At 41.1% G+C, this 23,517-nt stretch overlaps 1 protein-coding gene across 1 annotated transcript in view; it reads left to right on the forward strand.

The window, feature by feature from the left end:
- The first annotated feature begins 1,945 nt into the window (after window positions 1-1,945).
- insrb (insulin receptor b) overlaps window positions 1,946-23,517 on the forward strand; it is a 75,138-nt gene continuing 53,566 nt past the window's right edge. Inside the window, exon 1 of the mRNA XM_061033544.1 lies at window positions 1,946-3,538. Within this exon, the coding sequence (XP_060889527.1) occupies window positions 3,445-3,538 (94 nt within the window). The 5' untranslated portion in view covers window positions 1,946-3,444. The remainder of the gene's footprint in view (window positions 3,539-23,517) is intronic.

Here is a 23,517-nt window from a genome sequence, read left to right on the forward strand (position 1 = left end):
TCATTTTCTCCTATTTTTAAGTTGCCCTTTTATTACATATTATAGGTTATTACATGTTGCTGTTTTTTATTGTTGTGGTTTCTGTAAGGTGAGTTTAAGTGACCCTTAGTAATAACCATAATAATACAGTTGATCTATTTGCTTGTCTGCTTCTATGTCTGAAGAAACTTCCTAACAGCTTGCTAGAAGAGGAGAATAGTGTACATGTCTTTTCTGCACATTAGAGCGACTTAGGTGAACATTATAAAGGACAATAAAAGGTTTAGGAACCATTCACAAGCAAGACTTGATTATACATTATTTTGTGGCGTCATTAATTAATTATAACTGTACAAAGAAATGGACATAACCTTACATCACTGTTGCTGACATCTTCACGGTATGTTTATGTGACACCCTTAAAGCTCCTTATGCTTTCTTTCAGGTCAGATATAATCCTATTTATTCACAACATTGCATGCCTTTGTCCCTGCTTGACATGTGGAGTAAGTGATTTTACTGGAGTTATTTTTAGTGCCACCTACTGAAATGAATTCGTAGCACAACAGAGCGGGGAGCACAACTGTAGTGCTTCACAAGTGCTGTATGTGTAGACTCATAACAGCACTCTAGGTAGGTTAGTGGGATAAAACACCATTCACTTGACTTCCTCTACTCCCACTGAAAAGAGAAAGAAATCTGTTTCAGCCGATTGGAAGTGGAGAGAAGAAGAGGAGTTAAAGACGGACTGGGGGTGTGTGTGTGTGTGTGTGTGTGTGTGTGTGTGTGTGTGTGTGTGTGTGTGTGTGTGTGTGTGTGTGTGTGTGTGTGTGTGTGTGTGTGTGTGTGTAAATGTCTCTACAATAAAAGAGATCTGTTTTGACTAGATTCCACAACTTAGTCTTAGTCTGTCAGACCTGTGACATTTAATCTCACTAAGACCTCATTTACTCTGTTTACTGGGTAACAACATTCCTAAGTTTAACAACAAGCCTGCTCCACAAGCTCTCAGCTCTCCGAGTCAACCAGTGTGTACCCATCCAAGCAAACAAACTGCACCCCTATAAGAAAAACAAGAAGTTAATGTTCCACCCTATTATAACCTGTTAGATCTATTGTTAATGCTTCAAGATTCAGACATCCTCAGGTGTTAGGAGGAAGTACTTCCAGTATTTTGTGGCACTTTTTTCCATCAAAGGACAGGTTTCATAATAGGAATATTTGCTATTCAAATCTAAGGGAACTATGTATACCTTTCTTACTGCCGGCAGCTATCTGCACAGCCAAGGCAGTGTGTAATATTAACACTCTATGACACAGTGCGGCTTTGTTTTGACTACAGATCTCTCTGTTCTATAACAATGAAAATGTAGAAAGCCTACAGTCATAATATGTTATCCATCCACATACAAGTACACAATCAGTACATGTAACCTCTTATACAAAAATGAGTCTTGAAATAATTGAATATATTTTAAAATAGGCTATATATTTTTAAATATTAATAAACCTGCCAAAAAGAAAATATGACAGATCTATCCTATTATCCCTTAAATTGTTGGAGCTAAGAAAATGTACCAACCAAAGAAAAAAATAATGTGAAACTTTTTGATTAGAAATTAATGATTTGAGTCACATTAAGCCGAATATAGCCTAATAAATAGATTAAGATGTCAGTTTCTCAGATGTGAAGAGAATACGTTATTCTGTGACATGAATAGGATAAGTGAATGGGTTTGGACTTATTTCCAATGACACACGTTTTCATTGTCATGTCATAGACCTCAAGACAATTAAAATAAAATATAAGTCTATATTTATTTGGCTCCACAAATGCATTAGGCTACATGTAACAGGGCATGGATTTCAACAGTAAAATGAGAAAAAAAAATTAACAGGTGAATATTCCTTTTAACACTTCGTGCAGGCGACAAACTAAACAAACTAAGGGGGATCATCTGCTCGACATATCAGTTATTATTGACACATCTATCGAAAAGCAGAACATTTATGTCCACCAGCTTTCAGGAGGTGTTGATGTGTATTCGACTCCCCCTGCCCGACAAAGAGCACCGGTGTTCTAACACCAATCAGACAGTCCGGATCCGGACTCAGCCAGCTCGTGTGGTAAACCGCGATCCGCTCCGGGTTTTCCAGCAGTCCACAATCGCTCCAGCTGAGGTGACTGGCGGACTTGTTTACTGGAGAGACTAGCAGAAAGGAGAGACGGAAAGAGGGGGAACCTGAGGGAGAGCTAAACGGAACGGGAATCCAAGTTTTACACACTTGACCCGTCTTTTTAGGCTCATTTTGTTCGTTTACCTATTTTTTTGACCATAGAAGACGGAATACTGACTTTCTGTATGCGTGTGGTGTTTATCTTTTATGTTTTGACACTACTGCCGACATTGGAACCTCGTTGTTTTGGATTAGCTCGCTAACGTTAGCTGTTTTTCCCCCATCGGCTAACGTTAATCTGAGAAAAAGAAACGGGCGGCGTGGTGGAGAGTTTCCTCACTTCAAAGCGAAACGTGCGGGGTTTAAACGGAGCCGCTATTTTGTCGTTTTTCCCCTCTCACCTTGGATGGGCAAGCAGCGGAGTTCACCTGCCAAGTTTCCCCGTCTTTGTTTTCTTTCTCCCGTTTTCGTCGTTTTATGAGTGTTCACTTCGTTTGCGGCGTGGTGGTCAACGGGGGTGAAGGAGTTCAGAGGAAGGTCGTAGTAGAGGGAAAGCTGTGGTCGCCGCACGTTTTTCCTGCACGTAGCTGCTCGGAGGAGTTTCCTGGGATGTGCCCCCCATCTGTCTTAAAAAGGGCGAGCTTCTGAGAAGATACCACCAAACTCGGGGATTTATGAAGACCTGTGGACTTCAAAGGGGAAAGCGCAAACCCTGCCAACCCCCTTATTGGCTCTATACTACGCGATATCCATTATAACTTCAGCCTGTGTCTGGGAGAGGAAATTGTTTTTAACGCAGTTCACAAGAAAAATACTTAATAGCAATTGTTTTAAAGCGTCTATCCCCTCGTTGAATCAGCGCATTACATAGAAATGAGCCCGGGGCCAATGGACCTCCACACTAGCCCCATGCGTGTGGGATATTTATAATTACACTGTTATTTCCCTCTTGATTCAGCGGAGCACCAAAATTAAACAGATGAACGTGGACTGTCGCCTTCACTTATGGAAAATGAAGATCTTTACTCGCACATGTGTTGCCAGAACCCAAGATCACGTTATTTAGTGGTCTGCATTTTTTCCAGGGCTCACATAGGCTACATCACAAACTTGGCTGGGAGGATACTCATACATTTTTTTTACCAACTCCTCCCGTATCACGGGAGGCAATTTTTTAAACATTTTCTTTAACACCTTTTGATATTTCAAACGCCTTTTCCGATATAAAACAGTTTGAATTGAACTGGGAACCTTCAAGAGGAGAGCACAACTTACCCTCAACTCAAAATGAGACGGTGGACGATAAAGCTGCGAGCACAAATTGTATTTTTTATCATCTGCACCTGCATTGTGTGCCAGTGTGGACTAATAAACGGAGAAAGTAAGTATTTATTTTTTCCAAGTTGTTTTGCGATGTTTCTGTATATTTGTCATGGTACACTTTATTTTAAAAATTATTTATTTGTTTGTTTGTTTGTTTACATCTCATTAACACACCACTTAAGACATTAAGTGTAGCCTGTGTATTGTCTAAGTGGAATGAGCTGACAGTTTAAAAAAAACACAACATTAAAAAACAGTTATTACGATAATATTATTTTTGTGTTATTAATGATTAAACAGGAAAAAAAAAAGTAAAAAATCTTTTCTACCCAGGTGGATATTATTGGGGTAATAGAGCTGTCAATATAGTTTTTTATTTTTATTTGATACATTTAAAATGTACAATTTTAGTCACGGGACCTTATCCCTTGCTCATGCGCATAAGTGATATTTCATACAGGGTCTAATGAAGGGACTCATTTCAGTCGTCTTGTGAATGCTTTACGTGGCCGCGCGCATATAATTGATATTCCTCAGTGACGTTGTCGTGTAATTTCTACACCCCCTCGCGATGACTCCTAAAGGTACATATTTTAGCGGCCTGTGTCGGAAGAACCAGCCTCACGGCCAGATTAGTCGCTGTAACTGGACGAGTGTGGTCTGCTGCAGCGAGTCTAAACTGGGAGTAGCAGGATTGGCCCTGTGTGAGCAGCTATAGGCCTCTCATTGCGACACACACACACACACACACACACACACACACACACACACACACACACACACACGCCACAAACAATACTCACGCGCGCGCACGTAGGGCGCTGCTGCAGCAGGAACGTAAACAAATTAGCCGCCGACGCTTAGAAGTCTCTCTATAGGTGTTGGATTAGCCTACATTGCATTTAGCTCAAGATCGGACCAAAGTGTGGGCGTCTTCCTCTCCGGAACATGCCTGCCCTGCATGGTGTTTTTTTTATTTTTTTATTTTTTTTTAAATAAATGGAATCCGATGTTGTTTTAAAAATCTAAATAATCTAAGCAGTTTGTGGAGATACAGAGAGCAGTCGATAGAGATCCCCCCTTTAAACCACTCAATGATCTCGTCTTTACAGCAGTGATCAATGACAAGGCAGTATGTTGTTTTCTATAGATGAGGTTATTCAGGCTTCTGTTGCATTCAAGTAATCATACAATAAAATAAACTGTATTTTTTCTGACAGCTAAGCACTACCACATTCTGACCCTGAAAGATCTCTTATGAAGATACATTTGATATTAATCTTTATGGGACTACTAAAATACTTTCCAGCTGTAAAGTATCTCATTTTATATTAAAGTTTTAAGTCAGAATTCTTGCATTCACTTTTGTTACCATGGAATTTGACAGTATGAATAGTTAAATGAAGGAGGAAAGCTGACTTAGTTACTTAAAATAGATCACCCCAGTTGACCATGTGACAATCATAAGTTACTATAAGTGTTATCTTGGTTTGAATGAATGAAAGTCTCAATGGAAACCATTCATTCTTAATAGAGATAGTCTTGAATGAAAAGTCTATAATACATAATGATAATTGACTTGTTGATAAGTGGTTTAACATTTGGCATGTATTTCTTCTATTGTCGATCAATCAATTTTTTATAGTGATTTGCATGAGGTGCTTATTAGATGTTGAAGTCCACAAAGTGTTTCAATCTAGTGTTTGTGTTCAAAATATTGGTTAAGGATTAGAAATCAACCAAATGAAACCATTATTAATATAGTGTTGACTGTTTCTCTATTAGTAAAGTTCAGGAAAATCTACTTTGAGTATATAAATTGTTCCAAGTGGCCATGTTCAAAGGAAATGTTCTCGCTACTTTACACAGGTCATGTATGCAGACAGAACAGAGGCCCATGAAAGGGGGTCTTATGAGAAAGGGCTGCTGGTACCCCTCCTTTCTCTTTTTTTTCTTTCTCTTCCTCTCCCTCTCTCTCTTAGGGAGTGGGGTACATGTCATTGGCTGTTTCTGGTTCCTGATTTACTCTATTCTCTGGGAAATGACCATATTTGGCACTCTTGAGATGTGTATGCCTCAGAGTAAGGGTGGGTGGGGGCACAACAACAACCAAAATACTTAGACTATTTAATTCTGAATCCTCACGCAGCCTGACATCTCCACCTCAGTCATGGAAAAGAGGAAGCTGTATTGATGAATAGACCACGCTGTGGCTGTGTTCTGCTGACTGCATAGAGAATGTGAATGTGATAAAGCTGCTTTACAGGTTGCTAGTTGATTTTGATTGGTCTGTTTGTCATAGTTTTCAACAAACGTTTTTAAAGTAACCGCTAAGCAGTCTCCCGGTCTAAACTCGCGCAAAACAAGTTGTGCAACTGGGCGCCTTGCCCCCGTCGTGTTCCTCTCAGGCTTGTAAGCACAGATCTGTTGGAAAGGGTAGTGTGCATTTGTGTTTGCATGTGTTGTTATATATGCTTTCCACTTTGACATATACTACCATGACTGAGGCTATGTCCTATGTTTAGGAATAAAAAGTGCATTTTGAACTTTTCTGATGGAGATATATGTTGGTCAGTAAAACTCAGAAGTAGAACTGTGTGAGTTTGTTGTCCTCTTAGATACTGTGAAGTGCACGGTGACATTTCCCGACAATGCTATGCATGCTGTGGAATGTGTTTGAAGTGGCCCACCGTGTAGGTGCCTGTGTGTGTGTGTGTGTGTGTGTGTGTGTGTGTGTGTGTGTGTGTGTGTGAGTGAGAGTGAGAGTGAGTATTTCAGTATGCACCCCAGCCACCCTGTGCTGTCTGCAGGATCTCATCTCTCAGCTCGTGACCTGCCCACTTCCGGGCAATGTATGTTTTCCGTGTGTGTGTGTGCATGTTTGTGTCCGGAGGAGGTGATCATGCATGAGAACAGTGTGTACTAAGACAGCAGGACCATAAGAGAGAGGGTTGCTTTTTTAGCTCTAGGCTGTTTGCCCTGAACACCCTGTTTGGTGTTTTAATGAAATCAGCAAGAGATAAAGAATGATCTGAATGATGAGTCTTAAAAAATAAATGAATGAGCTTAAGGCGAAGCTTAAGCTTGTTCGAACTTAAGACACAACACAACTTCTTATAGACAAAATCAAGATTTCATAGAGTCTACTCACCGTTTGAGACATATGGTGTACATCACAATGAGGTCAAAGCAATTTCCTGTGGCTGTTCTGACGTTGACTGGTACATAAATACTTCAATAATAGTTATTTTGTCCATTGCTCGGATACATTTTTATCTAAGCAGCCTTTACTCTATGTTCACTAAGTCAATTGCAGAACGGTGGGTTTCACAATGCATCAACAGTGCTTATTGCAGATTGCCATTGTAAGTTTGGGTAGTCCATGTTCACAAACTCAGAAGACAATGGGGGTCATGAACTAAGGCTCCAGCAGCTGTGTGCTACTTTTCCAGTGTTGGCCAGGAAGGCAATATGTACTGCTAAAGGAAATGAACTGTTAGGGTGCCTTACCTAAATGCTTCCTCCTCTGCACTGATCTTTCCATACATCCCTTTCTCTTAGCTTTTTCATTTTATGTGCAATGTTTGTGTGTGTCTGGAAGTAGCAATACAAACCAAAGACGGAAAACCTTCGACTACATAATTCAGTTGTATTGTTCGACAAATAAATAGATACATGTCCCTTGATTGCTTGTTTAATCAGTTTAGACTGCTTTCAACTGACACTTCAGTATAATTTCAACATTTTTTTTTTTTAAGCTAGAAAATTGTGTCAGGCTTTGACACTATCAGTTCTTATGGAATTGATTCTAAATCTGATAATGGAGGGATTCAGGCAACTCTGCACATTTAATTGAACTTTAATTTCAGCTGAGTGTCTCGGTCAGCATCATTTGGAGCCACTTGGAACAGTTTAATTTCCACTAATCTTAATTGCATCACAAAATTACATCAAGGTAAACATTGTAAACATGTCAAATCAGCCAGTAAGCTAGCAAACCACAAGTTTGATGTGGAAAAGGAAGAGGAAATAAAAAAGTAATGTTTTTGAAAAGCTTACAAATTATTGCTGATGTTGTGTTTGTTGTGCTTTCGGAGACTGAGTGGCCATATTTAGTTTGAAATGTGAGGGAGCAGTTAGCCCTGGAGCTCTCAAAGATTCAGGTCTGAAGTGATTAAATCCAAGTTTGAAGAAATAAAGTGGTCAAAACAGCCAAATCGTTTCATTAGCTCTACCATAGTGCTTTCACACTTGTACAAAACTGCTAATAAGTTCTTGAAGTTTTTGGGGTGAGCTGCATGTGTGAACACTCTGACTTTAACCAAAGTATTTGTGCCAGCCCCCTAGTGAATTTTCCGCGTGAAGTTGGGGTGATCTGATGTGAGAAAACAGCAGAAAATACAATCAGGAGCAACAAACAAGTGCAGGACAGGGACTTAATCAGGTAAAAGTCGGATAACTTCTCAAGGATTACAATCCTTCCTTCATCGATGTCATCCACAGTGACTGATGCTGCTTCTGCTGAGACGGTTCGCGTCTTATTTCACAGTTGTAAAAATGTTTCCTTTTGAAACTGACCTTAAAAAATCTCCTTAAAAACAGAAAAAGTGCAAGATAATGCTGAACGTTCCAGCCTACTCTGATCAGCCATATATTCTATTACAAGCACTAACAGTTTCTATTGAGACACACTTATCAACTGACCGCCCAGGGTGCTGACTGCTCTCTTTAGCCTGTTAGCTCACCCACTGACGAGCTATCTCCCTTCCTGCATTATAAATATACACCAATGATAATCCATACAGATCACTACAAAGAGGGGACTTTCTTAAACAGAATAATAATCTATGTGTTGTACGAAATGAAAGTATTGGTCAACATCATCCATAGTGTCTTTTGCCCTTTTAGAGCAGCTTGCTTTAAACACGTGTGTCAATTAAAATAGCAGCGAAGCTGTCTGAGTATCTTAAGTGCTCAGAGAAATATCTTTAAAAGAAGCCAACAGAATATGGTATGAGAAAAGGAAAGAGCTGTAACTTCTTCAGGATCAGCCAAAATGTATATCATGGCACTGCGTCTGAGAGGAAGCATGAAGGAAATGTGTGATTGTGTCAAAGAAGAAAAACTCACTCTTGGTAGCAACACAAGAGCACAGTAGAGAGACGTTGATCAGGACAGAGAAACACAGACAGACGCTCATGATCTGCTGAATTTAAACATCCGTACATAAATAAGTCTGTGAATTTCAATTACAATGTATTTAATGCCTTCCTACAGAGCCAGACTAGTCCAGATTATATTTGCCTTGAGGCATTGTAAAAATTGAGGTACTCGATTGAATTGGTAACTGGTAGGTTCTTCTTCACTCTTCTGTTGATATGGTGATTGGGTGTCATTTTTTTTTACACATTATTCAGCAAAGTATGTCCATCAGTTTTTACAGTTCTGTGATGAACAGGGATATGTTTTTAATGCTGAGCTAGGTCAATGCCCTCTGCTCTGACTCCCATTCCTAGATAGAGAACTGTTTATGTAAATGTCTGCTCACTGTACACAAACGTAGTTGAGTTGGGAGGGGATAGATGGGGTGCAGGGATCACACACACACACACACACACACACACACACACTCAAAGACAAACACACAGAGAGCGCTGTTATGCTATGCTGCAACAATCTGATTTGATAGTCCTTGTTGCTGTTTGGATCTGACCTATTTTAACATTTGGTGACTTCACACAGGAAAATCCAAGTTAAGCCTACACTGCAATGCACGGATCAGCAAAGGGATCTTTTTGGAGACTTTTGCAGGCAGGACCAGACATTTAGGTCTAGCTTAGGCCCAGCTATTTGTCTTTATTCTGTCCTTTCATTTGCAGCAGTCTGGCATTCCTGTTAATCCTGAGTTCTTTCCCTGGCATAGTTGCTCTCTAAACCTGAAGAGGTTGAACAAGCTGACTAAAAAGTACAATGTTTTGGGAAAAGGACCGAAGTATGAATTATTTTATACCCTAGCTTAGGAAACAACCATTGAAAAAAAGTGAAAAGGACTTAACTTGAAATGAAAAAAAAAAAAAGTCTGCCTTGATTGGTTGGCTCTTGACCAGCACAATACATTCAAATGTTTTTCTGTTGTTTAGGCATTTCAGCAGACTGCAGACTTTTTATGTAAGCAGAAAACATTTTAACAGCGTTTCCAGATGTTTCTACAAAAGTGTGAGAGAGGAGAGCTGGAGCTAAGTGGTTTATGTCACATCATGGGAATCTGTATCTGAGCTCTTGTGGTTACACGCCATGCCATAATTTGAAGGTCACACTTTGAGCAGTTAACATGCCCAACTCTGCCAGACATTGATCCTCGCATTGTTTTAAGAGTGGCCTTTCTGTGTTAACCCTGGTCTCTGACATCACGGACATAAATGTGTACGTTTGTGTCATACATGCAGATGTGAAGAAACAGCTTCCTGTGTACAATGTAACAGGGCTGTGGAATAGATTCAAGAGTTTCAAACAGCTCAACAATGTGGGGGATTGGTCTTGCAACTTTTTACTTCTGCTTGTAAAAGCTCCTCTTGAATTTTTAAACAATGAGAAAAGCTGCAACATTTGTCTGAAATTCATTAGATTCTTAAGAAAGGGGAAACTGGATGGCTTAAGTCTCCCAGCTGTGTTCTTCGAAATTAGTTTAATTCTACCTTCTCAACAAATATCTTTTTTGATTTTTATTCTATTGAGAAATAACTATTCCTTTTCCATAAAAAAATTAATCTTAAACAAAAACCAATCAAATTTGGGTTTGTTGTTTTAACAATTAAGCTGAAAGTCTTAGGATGTCCAGTTATTTGCATAGCTATCTTTTTGCAAATGACAACCCTTTTGTATCTCTATCATGTGTCTGAGTGTGTAAGTGCAATGGGATATTTGTGTGTGTGTGCGTGCAAGTGTATGCATGTGCGTGTGGAGTGTATATGTCGGGTTTGAGTAGCCATGTAACTGAGCCTGATGGGTTAAATTTATTTTGAGGACTGTCATATGACTGAGAAGTAACCATTTGACACAGTGCCAGGTCATTCTCCAAGCAGTTAATGACATATACACACTCATAGCATTGATAACTGTTATTGAGGATAGAAATATATTTCAGCTTGAAATTTAAGGAATAACTGGTTGTGAATATGTCATGTAGAAATGTATAATGAAAATTGTTTGAAACAGTATGTCAAAAAAGTTTGCACGTTGTGAATGTGCAGGATATGGCTACTGCTGACATTTTTGTTCAATCACTGCATATTGTTGCTTTGAAAAAGCTTGCAGTTGTGTTAAAATAAGGCACCTTTTTCTTGTAAAACAAAGTATTGATTTATCACGTTTTCCTAATTTTCCTTTAAAAAATAGATGAAAATCAGACTTCAACTTGAAGTATCCAGCTTCACATTCATTCATATTCTAAGTTATGACTGAAAGACACTAATCAGCATCAAATCAATGAGTCCTTCTGCCAATGAATGATAACTCATGTTTCCCTCTCACTTAGTTGTTTCCTGTGCATTCTACTAGAGATATGCCTGGATATTAGAGAAATATAGTCGAGTGAATGGGTACCGTACTTCTATTCCATCTCCCCCTCTGGTGTCCATGCGTTTTTACTGCGTTGTGTGAGCTCCCCCCCACCCCTTATGTTCAGGGGTAAGAGGGTTCGCACTAAACCACAGATTTGTTTTTCTTTCACACTGCAGATGTGTACAGCCTGCAGATCTGTCTCTTACGTAGCACACAAACACACACACCTGCTAATACTCTCTGTGCGTTGGGAAAGCATCGTCTTTCAAACCGTTTAATAGTGCAAAATCCATCCATTTGAAAACTCTCTCCGTTTTCCCCCATTTTTTGTTTTGTTTTCTCCTCTTTTATTAAGCCTGCTCGCTCCAGCTGGGTCTAAGTGATGCTTAACACACATACACCTGCAGGAAGTGAACAACAGCAGCCGGTCACATGGACATGTCTGACTCTGCCGTGTTTGCCACGCTGTGTCTGTTTTTCCTTTTACAAGTACTCATGCTTGTATGTGTAATGTAATGGTGTGTGTATTTGGTGTGTGATGATGGGGGGGGGCTGTTTTTGTCCTGATGATCTAGCTTGAGGTGGGTTACTATGGTGACAGCACTAGCTGTGCTGGCAGTAGGCTAGAGTGCTTTCCTCACCTCCCCTGTCTAAATAAACCTCTAGCCTCTCTGCATTAATGCCATTTGTATTTTTATTCATGCTTGATGGCAGAAAATAGGATATATTTCCATATGTCTTTATATAGACTTTGTGACACTATTGTAATTTTACTTTGCCTGTGCTGTAGTGTACTGTAAACCTCTAACGTGCTTGTTGGCACGTTAGAGAACTACAGATGCGCTGAATGCAATTTCTTTGGCCTTCCCCCGATTTTCTGCCCTGCCCATACTGATATTTGTCAGATACTGATTTTCATTCTTTAACTATAATTGACAGCAAAAACAAAGAATTTTGGGAACTTTTTTGTTTTCACAATTACACACACTGCATCAGGTTACATGACCATCTCTCATTCTCACTCAAACTAATCTCCAATGGGAACACTTTGAGTGTCAAACCCTTTATTAGCTGTATTCTCCTTTATTTTTATGCTTTATCTACTTTAACAGCATATGCTTTATGCACTCTGCATCCTCACCAACATTATTCTAGTTCAGGGGTCTCAAACCTTTTTCATTGGCGAGCTACTTTGAAAAACTGAAAGTGGCAGAGAGCTACTTGCATCACATAGCTTGTGTTTATTCACATCATGAATCAAAACAAATTATGCAAATGTAGACACATCACAGTTCGATACCCAAAGATCACATTTTCAATAAGAACATGTTAAAGTAACATCATTACTCTGTAGAAAGTACGTAGTATTCATGTTTCAAATTTGAATGTGTTAAATTCACATACTTCACATTGAGGTCCAGGAAAACACTGCTATTTCTTAACAACTTATTTTCTTCAACTTTTCTGTGTCCTCATGTCAATATATCACAACGTCTTTATTATCAAAACCTTTCAACCATTTATTGGTACTCATGTACAAAAGTACATTCACTCTTTCTAAAGTTAGTGAGATGACTGCATTAAGTCCAGAATAGAGGTGTGTGCCTGAGTGTACCCACTTAAGTTCAGTCTTGTAGAGTCATTGACATTTTCATATGTCCCGTCTTTTACTGAATTCAGGTTTCATCAGATTCATGTCATAAAAGTACGGAAAGCCAAATAAAGACCACACCAACAGCAGCCGAACAAACACAGCCAACATAGGTTCACTTGAGTTCACAGACTCACCACATTAAATTGAAAACCACATTCACCTTGTCATGTCCTTCTCCTGCTGCCCCATTGCATCTGCAGAAAGGTCAGACACCCTCCATATCACTGTGTTAGCACCGAGCTGCATGTCAGCAATAGCAGATGTCAATTCAGTCTTACTTTTATGCCCCCTGAACCGCCTATCACTTCCTTCACCATTCCACCGCCACCGCTGGTGAATGGCTTCTTGTGCTTTGTTCAGAATTTGTGCAACCTAAAATAATGCCCACGTTGCTGTGCTTGTCTTATTTGCAATAGGGTGAACAGAGATTACTGTTGTAAGTGTGAATTTCAGCCCGTTCACCATTTCAGTTCGTTAACATGCCGCCCCCAGGGAAGTCAAGTACACAGTTATCGTGGACCTCAGGGAAGCTCCAGGCTGCTTCTTTTGCAGACTGAAGCACTGCTATCTCAGATGAGGCACACACACTTGTTCTCCACATTTGTCAAAAAAGAACAACTCTATTTTGCACTCCGTGTGAAAATAGTGTTTTTCTTGGCATGGCTACCTTCATTGTCCATCATAAATCTAGCCCAACAGGCTCGCTAATAGCACTGATCGCCTCACTTCAGCTCAGCTAGCATACAGCCTCACTGACTGGACCTGTGGATGGTTGGTGCTGCTACATGTGATTGGCAACATGTAAGTGTTGACAAACATTATACAAGCATCACCTCACCTGTTTTATTGACAGCTTATATACCTATACAATTATTTTTGCACTGAAGGGGGTGGGGCATGAAGTAGGAAGAGACGTTTATTTAGGTATTTGTTGTTTGTCTTTTGGACAGTCTGGGAACCTCTTGGTGAGCTACTGAAAACCCGGACGGGCAACATGTTTGTAACAGATGGGCTAAATAATAAGAGAACCACTTTTGACAGAAAGAGCATACAAAGCATCTTCTAATTATGTTGTGCCCCCTTTTATTGTTTTGTACCCCTCTGTGCCATTTCACCCGCTGTAGTCATGACACCTAATAAGAAAGTTAAAGCTAAATAGAAGTGTTTAATTAAAAATGACATGCAATTTAATTAGAGTATTTTATGTTATCTTTTTTTTCTTATTAACTTGTCTGGTTCAGTGTTAAGGGGGTCAGTTTTGATTTTTATGAATAAACAGCCATTATTGAATCACTGACAGTGATACAAGTTGTAACAAATCCACAAAGTCTGTTTCTGTTAACATTGGAAACCATTTAGTGCATATCAGTTCAAATTTGTACTGAATCAGTCAATTACACTGTCACTCTAGAGCAGGGGTTCTCAAACTTTTTGGGCTTGTTTACCCCCTTTCAGAATTTTTCTCAGCCAAGTAGCCCCTTATCCAGCCAAAGACATTTTTCAGGAAAAAAAATGGGAAAAGAACATTACTAAACAAATGTATGTGGTCTTCGTAAAACTGTTGGCTTATATCATCCTGCAAAAGACAAACAGTGCTTCGGGAGGAACAGAATACGTGGAGGTAAATCCCATAAAAATGTATTAGTGGTGGTTGATATGGAAAAAAAAATCATATCACGATCACAATTTTATCACGATTTTTTTCCATACTGATCTCAAAGAAAAATGTTGCAAGTTACCAACCAGTTTAACCAAACTTATTTCCCTGTATAATGTTTTTAATTGCACAAATACTGTGCTTATAAGTTTAATCTATTTAAAATTGTCTTTGTATGGGGGGGCTGGACATCTCCCCAGAACATTTTTTACACGAGAAATGTCTTTCCCTGCATTCTGACAAATTTGTATGTACAATTGTAGGCTTTTATGCACCACTTTAAATGAATGATTTAGTATTGTGTCCTCTTTTGTGTCTTTAAATCTATGTTAGGGTTCATCTGGTACCTTTTTATACAGTGATGCATTAATTTAAAAACATGTACACTTCAAACATAATACAAAATGTGATTATTCTGTGACACATGGTCAAAAGTAAGTTTTACTGAATTAAGAGTTTTATTCACGGAGGGGGCGGGACATCGTTGATTGACGGACAGACAGTCGCCATAGTTACTCACTCTCACCTGCCTGCTGCACACTGAACGAAATGAGAAAGAGCTGCTGACTGACATCACTTCAAGCAGCATGCATAGATACTAGTGCATGGAAGACCTCGCTGATATTATTGCCTCCCTCCGTTCCATTCTCGTTTCGGTTATCACAACAGGTGAGCTTCGAGTGGAGAGGCTTGTTAATAACTTTAAAAACTAAGAGAGAGCAGAAAACACAGGCAACATCAGTTTAAATAACGGGATTACAAGACAAATTCCTATCAACTGTTGTTGAAATGGCTTTAATAAACTTGACTCTCAGCAGACTGTTAACGTCTCTCGGGCTCGTTAAGGGTTTGTTATGTCACTGCCCGAAGAACAACCTTAACATGGCAAACTCTTCAGATAACTGTTTATTGCATCCTGTCGGTTTGGAAATATCTCAAACAGTTGCATAGAACCGGGATGGATTTCTTTTTACGGTCTAACTCTTAAGTTTCGTTTTTGGGCGATGCATCCTGCTCTGCAGAAGGGGAGGGGGAGACGCGTCTGTGTAGGAGCATGAACTGCAGCATGATAAAATGAACACATTAGCTCTGTTCTACGATCTCCCTGTTTTGGCAGATTTTCAGCACGTTTAAATTCTTTCACAATCTAAGATCGTTATTTCGCACACCACTAGTTTGCTGTGATGCAACTTTTTTTTAACGACATTTGTCACGTTCCCTCTGCAGTACTCCCAAGTACCCCTAGGGGTACGCGTACCCCCATTTGAGAAACACTGCTCTAGAGCCTATTTTGTTTTTCTTTGAATATATCCAGAATCTCATTTTTATCGATAGGTTCATTGACAGTGTTTTTACAGGGGCTGCAATGAAAATAAATATCCAACGTTTTAAATCACTGGCATAGAGTAAAGCACTACGGCAGGTTTGAAAGAATTATTCTCAGACAAGAAAATTAAATTGTACCTAATCCTACTGTTTTAACCCAAACCTTACACTAACAGATGAAAGCTCATGAATTGAGTTGCATGTCTGAACAGGATTGAACACAATAAAAAACGTATATGTTGACTGAGCATGGACAACTTGGTACCGAACAGCCTGTACTAACTGATGAAGTGGCTCATCACATAACATGTCACATATCTCTGACATGCAGTGTTCAATCATCACTAAATTTGTCATGCATGACGCGGGAACTGCCCTGAACACATCCATAATTAAACTTTTTTTTTTAGTTACAGCGCCACCTGTTGACAACAGAAAGTCACCACTTCTGAATTACAACTATCTATTCATACAGGGTTTGTCATATCTCCCCCAAAATTGGTGTGGACCAGCCTAAGACCTTGGACATACTATGTTTCCAAGCTCAAAGGCCCATGCAGTGTTCTATCATCACCACATTTGTCACGCAAGATACCAGGCCAAGCCTGAACACATTCATGATTTAATTTTTTAGATTTTTGAGAACCCGCCCCAGCCACGCCCTATGGTGAAACCTCGTGGTTCGCACAAATGTGAATCTTCAACTTGTCTACTTTCATTTTACACCAAACTTGAATTGATCAGATGAAAGCTCTCGAACAAGTGCATTCATATAAGAGCGTGTGAAATCTCAAAAATCACAAAATCTGGACTTTGACCGAACGTAGCGCACTTACTGTACTTTTTTTTTTAAAGATTTGTTTTTGGGCTTTTGTGCCTTTAATGGAGAGATAGGACAGTGGACAGAGACGGAAATCAGGGATAGAGAGTGGGGATTGACAGGCGGGAAAGGAGGCACAGGTTGGATTTGAACCCGGGCCGTCCGCGTTGAGGACTACAGCCTCCATACATGGGACGCGCGCACTAACCACTGCGCCACCAGCGCCCCTTACTGTATATTTTAGAGTATTGCCATAATGTACTTTTTTATCGTCTCATGGAGTTACATATGACTCACCAATTTTCGTGAATGTAGGTTAACCGCAGTACCCTGGCTGACATTTGGGGGCGCAGAGGAGCCATCCGGCGACGCCCATTCAGCGAACCGCTTAAATACGTAAATTTCACGCGAGACTGAATTTTGGGTGAAGTTTGGTGAGTTTTTGTGCACGTTAAGACCCCCAAATAAGCGATTCATTGTGGCGAGGGAGAAAAATAATAATAATTCCTTTAGTTTCAATAGGGTCCTCGCTCCGAGGTCGGTGCTCGGGCCCTAACTAGTCATTAAGCGTTGTGTAGTTGAGAAGGGAAAAACAGACACTTAAGGACAGTATGGAGTGTAGAGGGAGAAAACATTGGAGGGACATGCCAAAACAGAGAAAGAAGGGACACAGAGAGCAAGAGCTTAAAGCCATAGTACTTGTAGTTTATGAACCAGCTTCAAGTATTCCTAATACACTTACAGTTAGAGGGAGCCCATATTCAATCATTTCTTGCAGTTAAATGACAGCATAATGAATTGAAGTAATTTTACAATACTGCCATGGCCACAGACCCTCCACTCCAGGGACCTGTCTGTCAGAGGACTGTGTTCTTCTTAGTGTGCATTCAATTTGAAAATATTATGTATCTTTGAGTTGGCAGTCTTTCTGCAATAAACTAAAAAAAAAAAAAAAAAGGATTGTCTATGCTTGGTTAGAGATCACTTGTCAATTCACCCTACAGGAATACCTCCAGTAACCCCCTACACTGTTTTACAGTAGCTGCAGGTCACTGAGTGCTAAAAGAAAGTGTTGGCAGCAATGAACTACAGCCTGGGAAGCTGTGCTGTTGTAACTAGAAATCTCTGTTATTTGAATACATGGCATTTTTTCTTTTGCTTAAGTCTCAATGCTGATTGACTACAATACAAGCCTTGGTAATGCAAGAAGCGGGTTTGAATAGGAAAAGAAGCCTCACAGTCACTTCTGAAAGTCATACAGAATCAAAAAAGCCAGAGCCATCAGGCAGGCATAGCCGGTCCAGCCTCATGTGTAGATCTCTGGTTTGTGGGTCGGTGCGTTGGTGGGGCCGGGCCCTGCAGCTGCTGCCGTGTGGCTACAGTTCAAGCAGGGGAACCGAGCCCCGACTGCCTCCCTCTCAGGCCAAGGCTCACCACACCAAGACGCTGCACGCTCTGCCCGCTAACGTGGGAAGATGAAAAGGAACATCAGATGTTTTTTGCATTAGTCATTCTGTGTGAGTGTGGCATTCTCTCTCTGTGTGTGTGTGTGTTGTCTGTCAGTCTGTCTTGCACTATATCTTTTGCACAGACCAGCCTTCAGTTGATTACCTGCTCCTGTTTCATAGTCCTCTGTCTGTTCCCAAATGCTTGGACTATGTCAGGAATGCTGCTCCCCCCAGCATGCTTTTTTATTTGTTTGGAGCACACCACCTGGTTTGGCTGTTTGTAAGGCGGGGTCTAAATTTTTCAGATTTTTTATTTTTTTTGGCTTGTGTATTACCAGCTGTCAAATTATTTTTGTTGTCAAGGAACATGTTGGTTGCAAATTGTCATAGAATTAAGAGGAAAAAAACTAAATAGATCTAAATAATTATATTTTTTTCAAACTTTGTTTTTCTACTACAGCAAAAGAATATAAAGTGCAGGTCATTCAAAGCAAACATGTCAGGTTCTTAGACGTGCAGGTGCAGTTTTCATTTTGGGTAGTTTTTACACCTGTAGTTTGTTTGCTATGGTCCGAATCAGGACTCATTATATTGTTGTATAATGACCTCAATAGGTCAAGTGGACCAATATGTGTGCTGCGTGAGCAAAAGGCTCTCTAATTGGTTGGAAATTCTTGTAGGGAAAATTCAGTTTGGCATCAATATAGGCAAAGGATACAGGCAAAATGTCTCAAAAATAATATGTTGATGTACTGGAGTCACTGAAGGCGCTTCTCAAGGCAATCCTGTTCATCTAGCAAATCTTTTTACAAAGATCCGTCAGGTATGCCTGTGGTCTGTAACACATGTTCAGGTGAAATGAATAGAGAGGGCTTAGTTTGGTCAGATTTAGGTCGTTTCATGTTCTTACTCCAAATGAACTGCCCCAGGGTCTGTAAAAGCGGACCGGGACCAACCTTTTCAAGCGGACTCAGTACAGTTGTTTGGTTCGTACCTGGGTTTGCGCAAATGAACTGCAGTAACTTTGCAAATGGACTCAAGTTCATTTTAACTGAAGCAAACAGGTTAGGTGTAAAAACGCTCTTTAATTCTATAATTTTCAATGTTAAAAACGTTACAGAGCTAAGAAAGGCAAAACAATATAATCTGCTTGAAATATGGACTGAAGTTATTCACTTTTTGGGTTTTGTTTCTTGTGGCCGAGTATGCATGGCTACAGGGGAGATATTAAACCGGTAGGCAAAGTTACAAGATAAAATGCATAAATATTACGTGGGAAATGATTGAAAAGATAACACTTTTGTTTCAAGGTAAAGGGGCAGCTGAAAGGACCTCTAGATTCCCATCAATTGTATCTCATATAAATCTACATTAAAGATGGACCTAATTCATGTTTCCATCTCAGACCACACATGTCCACACAATGGATATTTGGTGTTGGTGTTGGTGGACATTGACTTGTGGGATCTAAAGCCCTGTTTCCACCAAGCAATCCGGTTTGGTTCAACAGTTTGGTACAGTTTGGTGTGGTAAACCCTGAACTTGCTTGCATTTCCACAGCCAACCGTACCCTTATTTGGTAAGCCAGATGGAGATAGCCCCGTCAGCTATGTGATAGTGTGACATCAAAGCAGCCCAACACAGTGTAACTCGCTATTGATTAAGTTAAACGTTCAAGAAGAACAGGGACACGGTAAACAAGGGACCCTTTAGGGTCAGATTCGTACCCTTGGCACCCCAACAGAAGGGTACCAAAAAAGTAGTGCAGTACGGATCCCTTATTTTGCTACCATTTCCAACTTTTGATGGTGGAAATCGGCTATCAGGTACCCTGCCACTCTTAAGATGTCCAACAGTGCTCAATTCTCATTCTGCTGTGGTCTCTCCATTTGCCTCTCCTCTCTTCCTGCAGCCTTGAGTCCAAGGTCGAACAAAGCTCTGTGGGAGTAGAAAATAGTGAGTCATTGTTTTTAAAAACAATTGACAGTCACCCGGCACCTTGTCTGCCCCCACCATGCTTCTTTTTTCCTTCCCCATTCTTTCTCTCTGTTTATGTTCTATTTCTTTGTCTTCTCCTGTATGTACCTATTTCTTTGTCTTTCCTTTCCCATTTCCAGAAGAGCGAGGGAAGGAGGCAAGCCAAAGTCACCAGTGTGATCTGATTTGGGCCCTCTCTCTCCTCTCTTTACCATCCATCTGACAGCTCAGCGCCTGCATGTTGCTCTTTTTTACCCGCTTCAATCTGCCACAGCCTGGCCCGGTGCCACAGCTGTAACTGGACCCAGTGTTATGTATAAATAGGACTAGGCTGGCTCCCTTTGCCATGCTCCTCAATGGGAGGCTGAGGCAATGGAGGAACAGGTGTTCCAAACCAACACACTCCTTTACTCTGCCCTATATGCCTTTCCGGAGCCGCACCCGCCAAAACCTTTATCTGATGTCCTCAAATGTGGGCGATAGGTTACGGTGCACATGTTAGCTGCCTGCTCCCTCATCATTACATTCTGTCACTTAACAGGATATGTAAAAAAAAAAATGTTTTCCCTTTATTTCTTCATTAAATGGCACCCCTAGCTTATTTCCACTCTTCGAACCGCCCTCCCCCCACTCTGCCTCTCCCTTGCTCACATACTGTTATTTCGGTCCTCAGCTCTCTTTGTTTTGGAGGTACAAGTTTGTACATGTTAATCAGAATGCCTCTCATGCAATTTCTCAGCATCATTTTTCACAGTAGAAGCCACAGCTTGGCAGTGGGCGCTCAGGGAGCTGGCTCTACTTCTCAGGACTTTCCACAGCTATATTAACAAACAAATTCATTTTTCCACTGGCAGTCCACTTGGCAATGCACTGGCATATTCTCTCTCCAGGGGTTTGTTCAGCAACCAAGCTGTTGACAAATCTATAATCAGCAGATCACCTCGTCAGCAGCAACGTGCGCCTAAGCTGACAGAGAGAGGAAACTTCTCACAGTCCAGAGTTAGCCGTCACTTGGTTTAATGCTGGACAGGTCTGGTTTCACACAAAGCTAACGTGCGGCTGCCCTCTCCTGCACTGAAAGGCAGAGGCAGGCTTTTCCCCAGGCCACAGAGGGCTCCACTCTCACCTTCTAAAGCTGCCACCGTGATCCACTTTCTCACTGCCAGCCAGCTACAGTTAGTTGATGCATATTAAATTCTCTGCAGGGAGCACAACTCTAAAAATAAGAGAAGAATCTGTCTGAAATTGTAGCTACACTATAACGGATGCTGCGGCTATGAGCGCTTACTGAATAGTGGAGAAGACACTTTCTGTCACAGATAGCTGTTACATTGCGATGACCTCAGTTGCACTGGCCAAATGAAGTCATATGTGAAGTGCAAATATGGGGTGCTAGCATAGTTTGTGCGGGCTGCGTTCCGTCAGCGCCACTGTTTTGCTCTGAACAGCAGAGCGCAGCCAGCCTCTGGACATGGACTGCGGTGTGTGATGAGGAAACAGGAGCATTGACTAGATTAGGAGCGGTTTATGGAACGCGGCGAGCACGGACTATGTGGAAATAGCGGGTTATTATGGGCGATATTCTACTTCAAATTTGACAAAGAGAGGACGTTATGATCTGATGGTATCCTTTGCTGACAGGGAGATAATGTGACATTTGTTAACACTTTTTCCATTGACCCCCAAAAGGGCTGCAGATGAAAATGAGCTTTAAGCTAACTCTAGTTGAACACATGGTGACAAATATCGAGTTCATCAAGAGAACTGATGGTTCTTCCAAATTTCTATGAACTTTTTTTATTAACTAAACAGTCGGTTTGTTTGTCTTCTTCTAAAAACTTAAACCCATTCACCTCGCTCCTTTTCCAAGCTTTATGTTTTTTCTGTTTGTCTGACACTCCTCTATGCATCCCTCCTACTCCTTTTCTCATTCCTGCTGCCAAATTAAGTGTCAAACAGACAGGGGAGGCGGCTTGGATGGCCCACATTTCTCCTATAGAGGTCCACAGAGTATGGTACAGTACGTTCCAGACAGTCTGCGCTCTGTTATTCCTTTCTCTCTGGTCTGCTCCGATGCAACCCTTACCCCCCACCCAACCCCACCCCACCCATCCACCCATCCACCCCTCCACCCCTCCACCCCTCGGGCTCATTAGTGGCTGATTGGGTTGTTACTGTAATTAAGAGCTCCTGTACAGCCAGGGAGAGCATCAAGCTGTCTGCTAATGGGTGGTCCTTGATGGGAGGGTGGGCTAGAGAGGGGTCACGGTCATTGTCCAATGAAACCCCCCACCCCTCACACACTGTCTACCAGTTTTTTTTTTTCTAAATGTGGGGTCTGTTTATGTAAGTCATCTCTGCCAGACAATTTGCTTTCTTTTAAAGCACAAAATGGAAAATTGTGCAGCAGGTGTGTTTTTGTCTACCATGCTGTTTTTCTGTCTGTCTTTGTGTCCCTGTTCTTCCCTCATATATTCAGTCAGAAGCTTAATTTGTTTGTTTTGTAGTTAAACATGGCTTATTGTTGAGTGAGGCCTGTAGGTAGCCACCCAACCCTTCTATCCCCCCTGAGAGCCTCTCAGTGTGTTTATATATATGCGTGTGTGTGTGTGTGCGCGCCTTTTACTTGTCATGTAACAGTGGTCAATAGTGACTCTCCATTCAAGCATGTGATCTCCAACCGTCCTGTTACGTCCCTTACGTCACTCTGTGTTGCTGCCTGGGCTCAGGTTACACTTTCACCCCTGCTAACTAACTCCCCTTACTCCCCTCCCATCATTTTTTACCTCCCCTTTTCTTTCCTCCTTATTTTTTTTTTTCGCCAGACCTTTTTCCCATATGACTTAATTTCTGCTCTGCCTCCCTATTTGCGCCCTTTTCCTCTTCTATGTCCCCTATACTCCTCTCCTAAACCTATGTAGAGAGAGGGAGGAGATGGCTCATTATTTTAAAGATACAGTGGCTTTCGGTCCTACACTCTCCTTCCTCCTCCTCCTCCTCCCTTCTCTACTCACGTCTGCCCCTTGATGACCCCCTCCTTCTCTCTCTCTCTCTCTCTCTCTCTCTCTCTCTCTCGCTTAGCCCTGTCAGTCGAAAACAAGACTCCATTTTGCAGAGTTAGCTCCCAGCAGCACCGTCTGCTGCTTCCCCCTCATGGCCCACTAACATTTCTTTGTGTCAATAGAGCTCCTCTGTCAGGAGACATGACATATGTGCTAGCCTCTAAGCATGCTGTGTGAGGAGAAAGACCTCCTCTTTATTTTGTGTAGTGAAGAATACACTTTAATTTGAAAAGGTCATGTTGTGTCCTCTCGGTATGTCTTTAGGATCACTGTGGGCAGAGGTGAGCTGCACCCTGGCCCTGATGCTGTTTTGTAACACAGTTTGTTATGTTGTAGTGCTGCACAATAGGTATCCGGTTAGTGCTGCTGGCTGTCAGCGAGTGGGTGGCCTGTAGGCTTGTTTGATGTAACCAGGAGATAAGGCAGGAGGGACAGATAGGTGTAAGGTTGCTGTTATCACTGGGAATAACACCAACTGCTACTCAGTGCAGGTTTTTGTGTTTTGGTTCCCGACACCATATGTGTCTAAAAAA

Source organism: Labrus mixtus, chromosome 3 (assembly GCF_963584025.1).
Source record: "Labrus mixtus chromosome 3, fLabMix1.1, whole genome shotgun sequence".
NCBI classification, from domain to species: domain Eukaryota; kingdom Metazoa; phylum Chordata; class Actinopteri; order Labriformes; family Labridae; genus Labrus; species Labrus mixtus.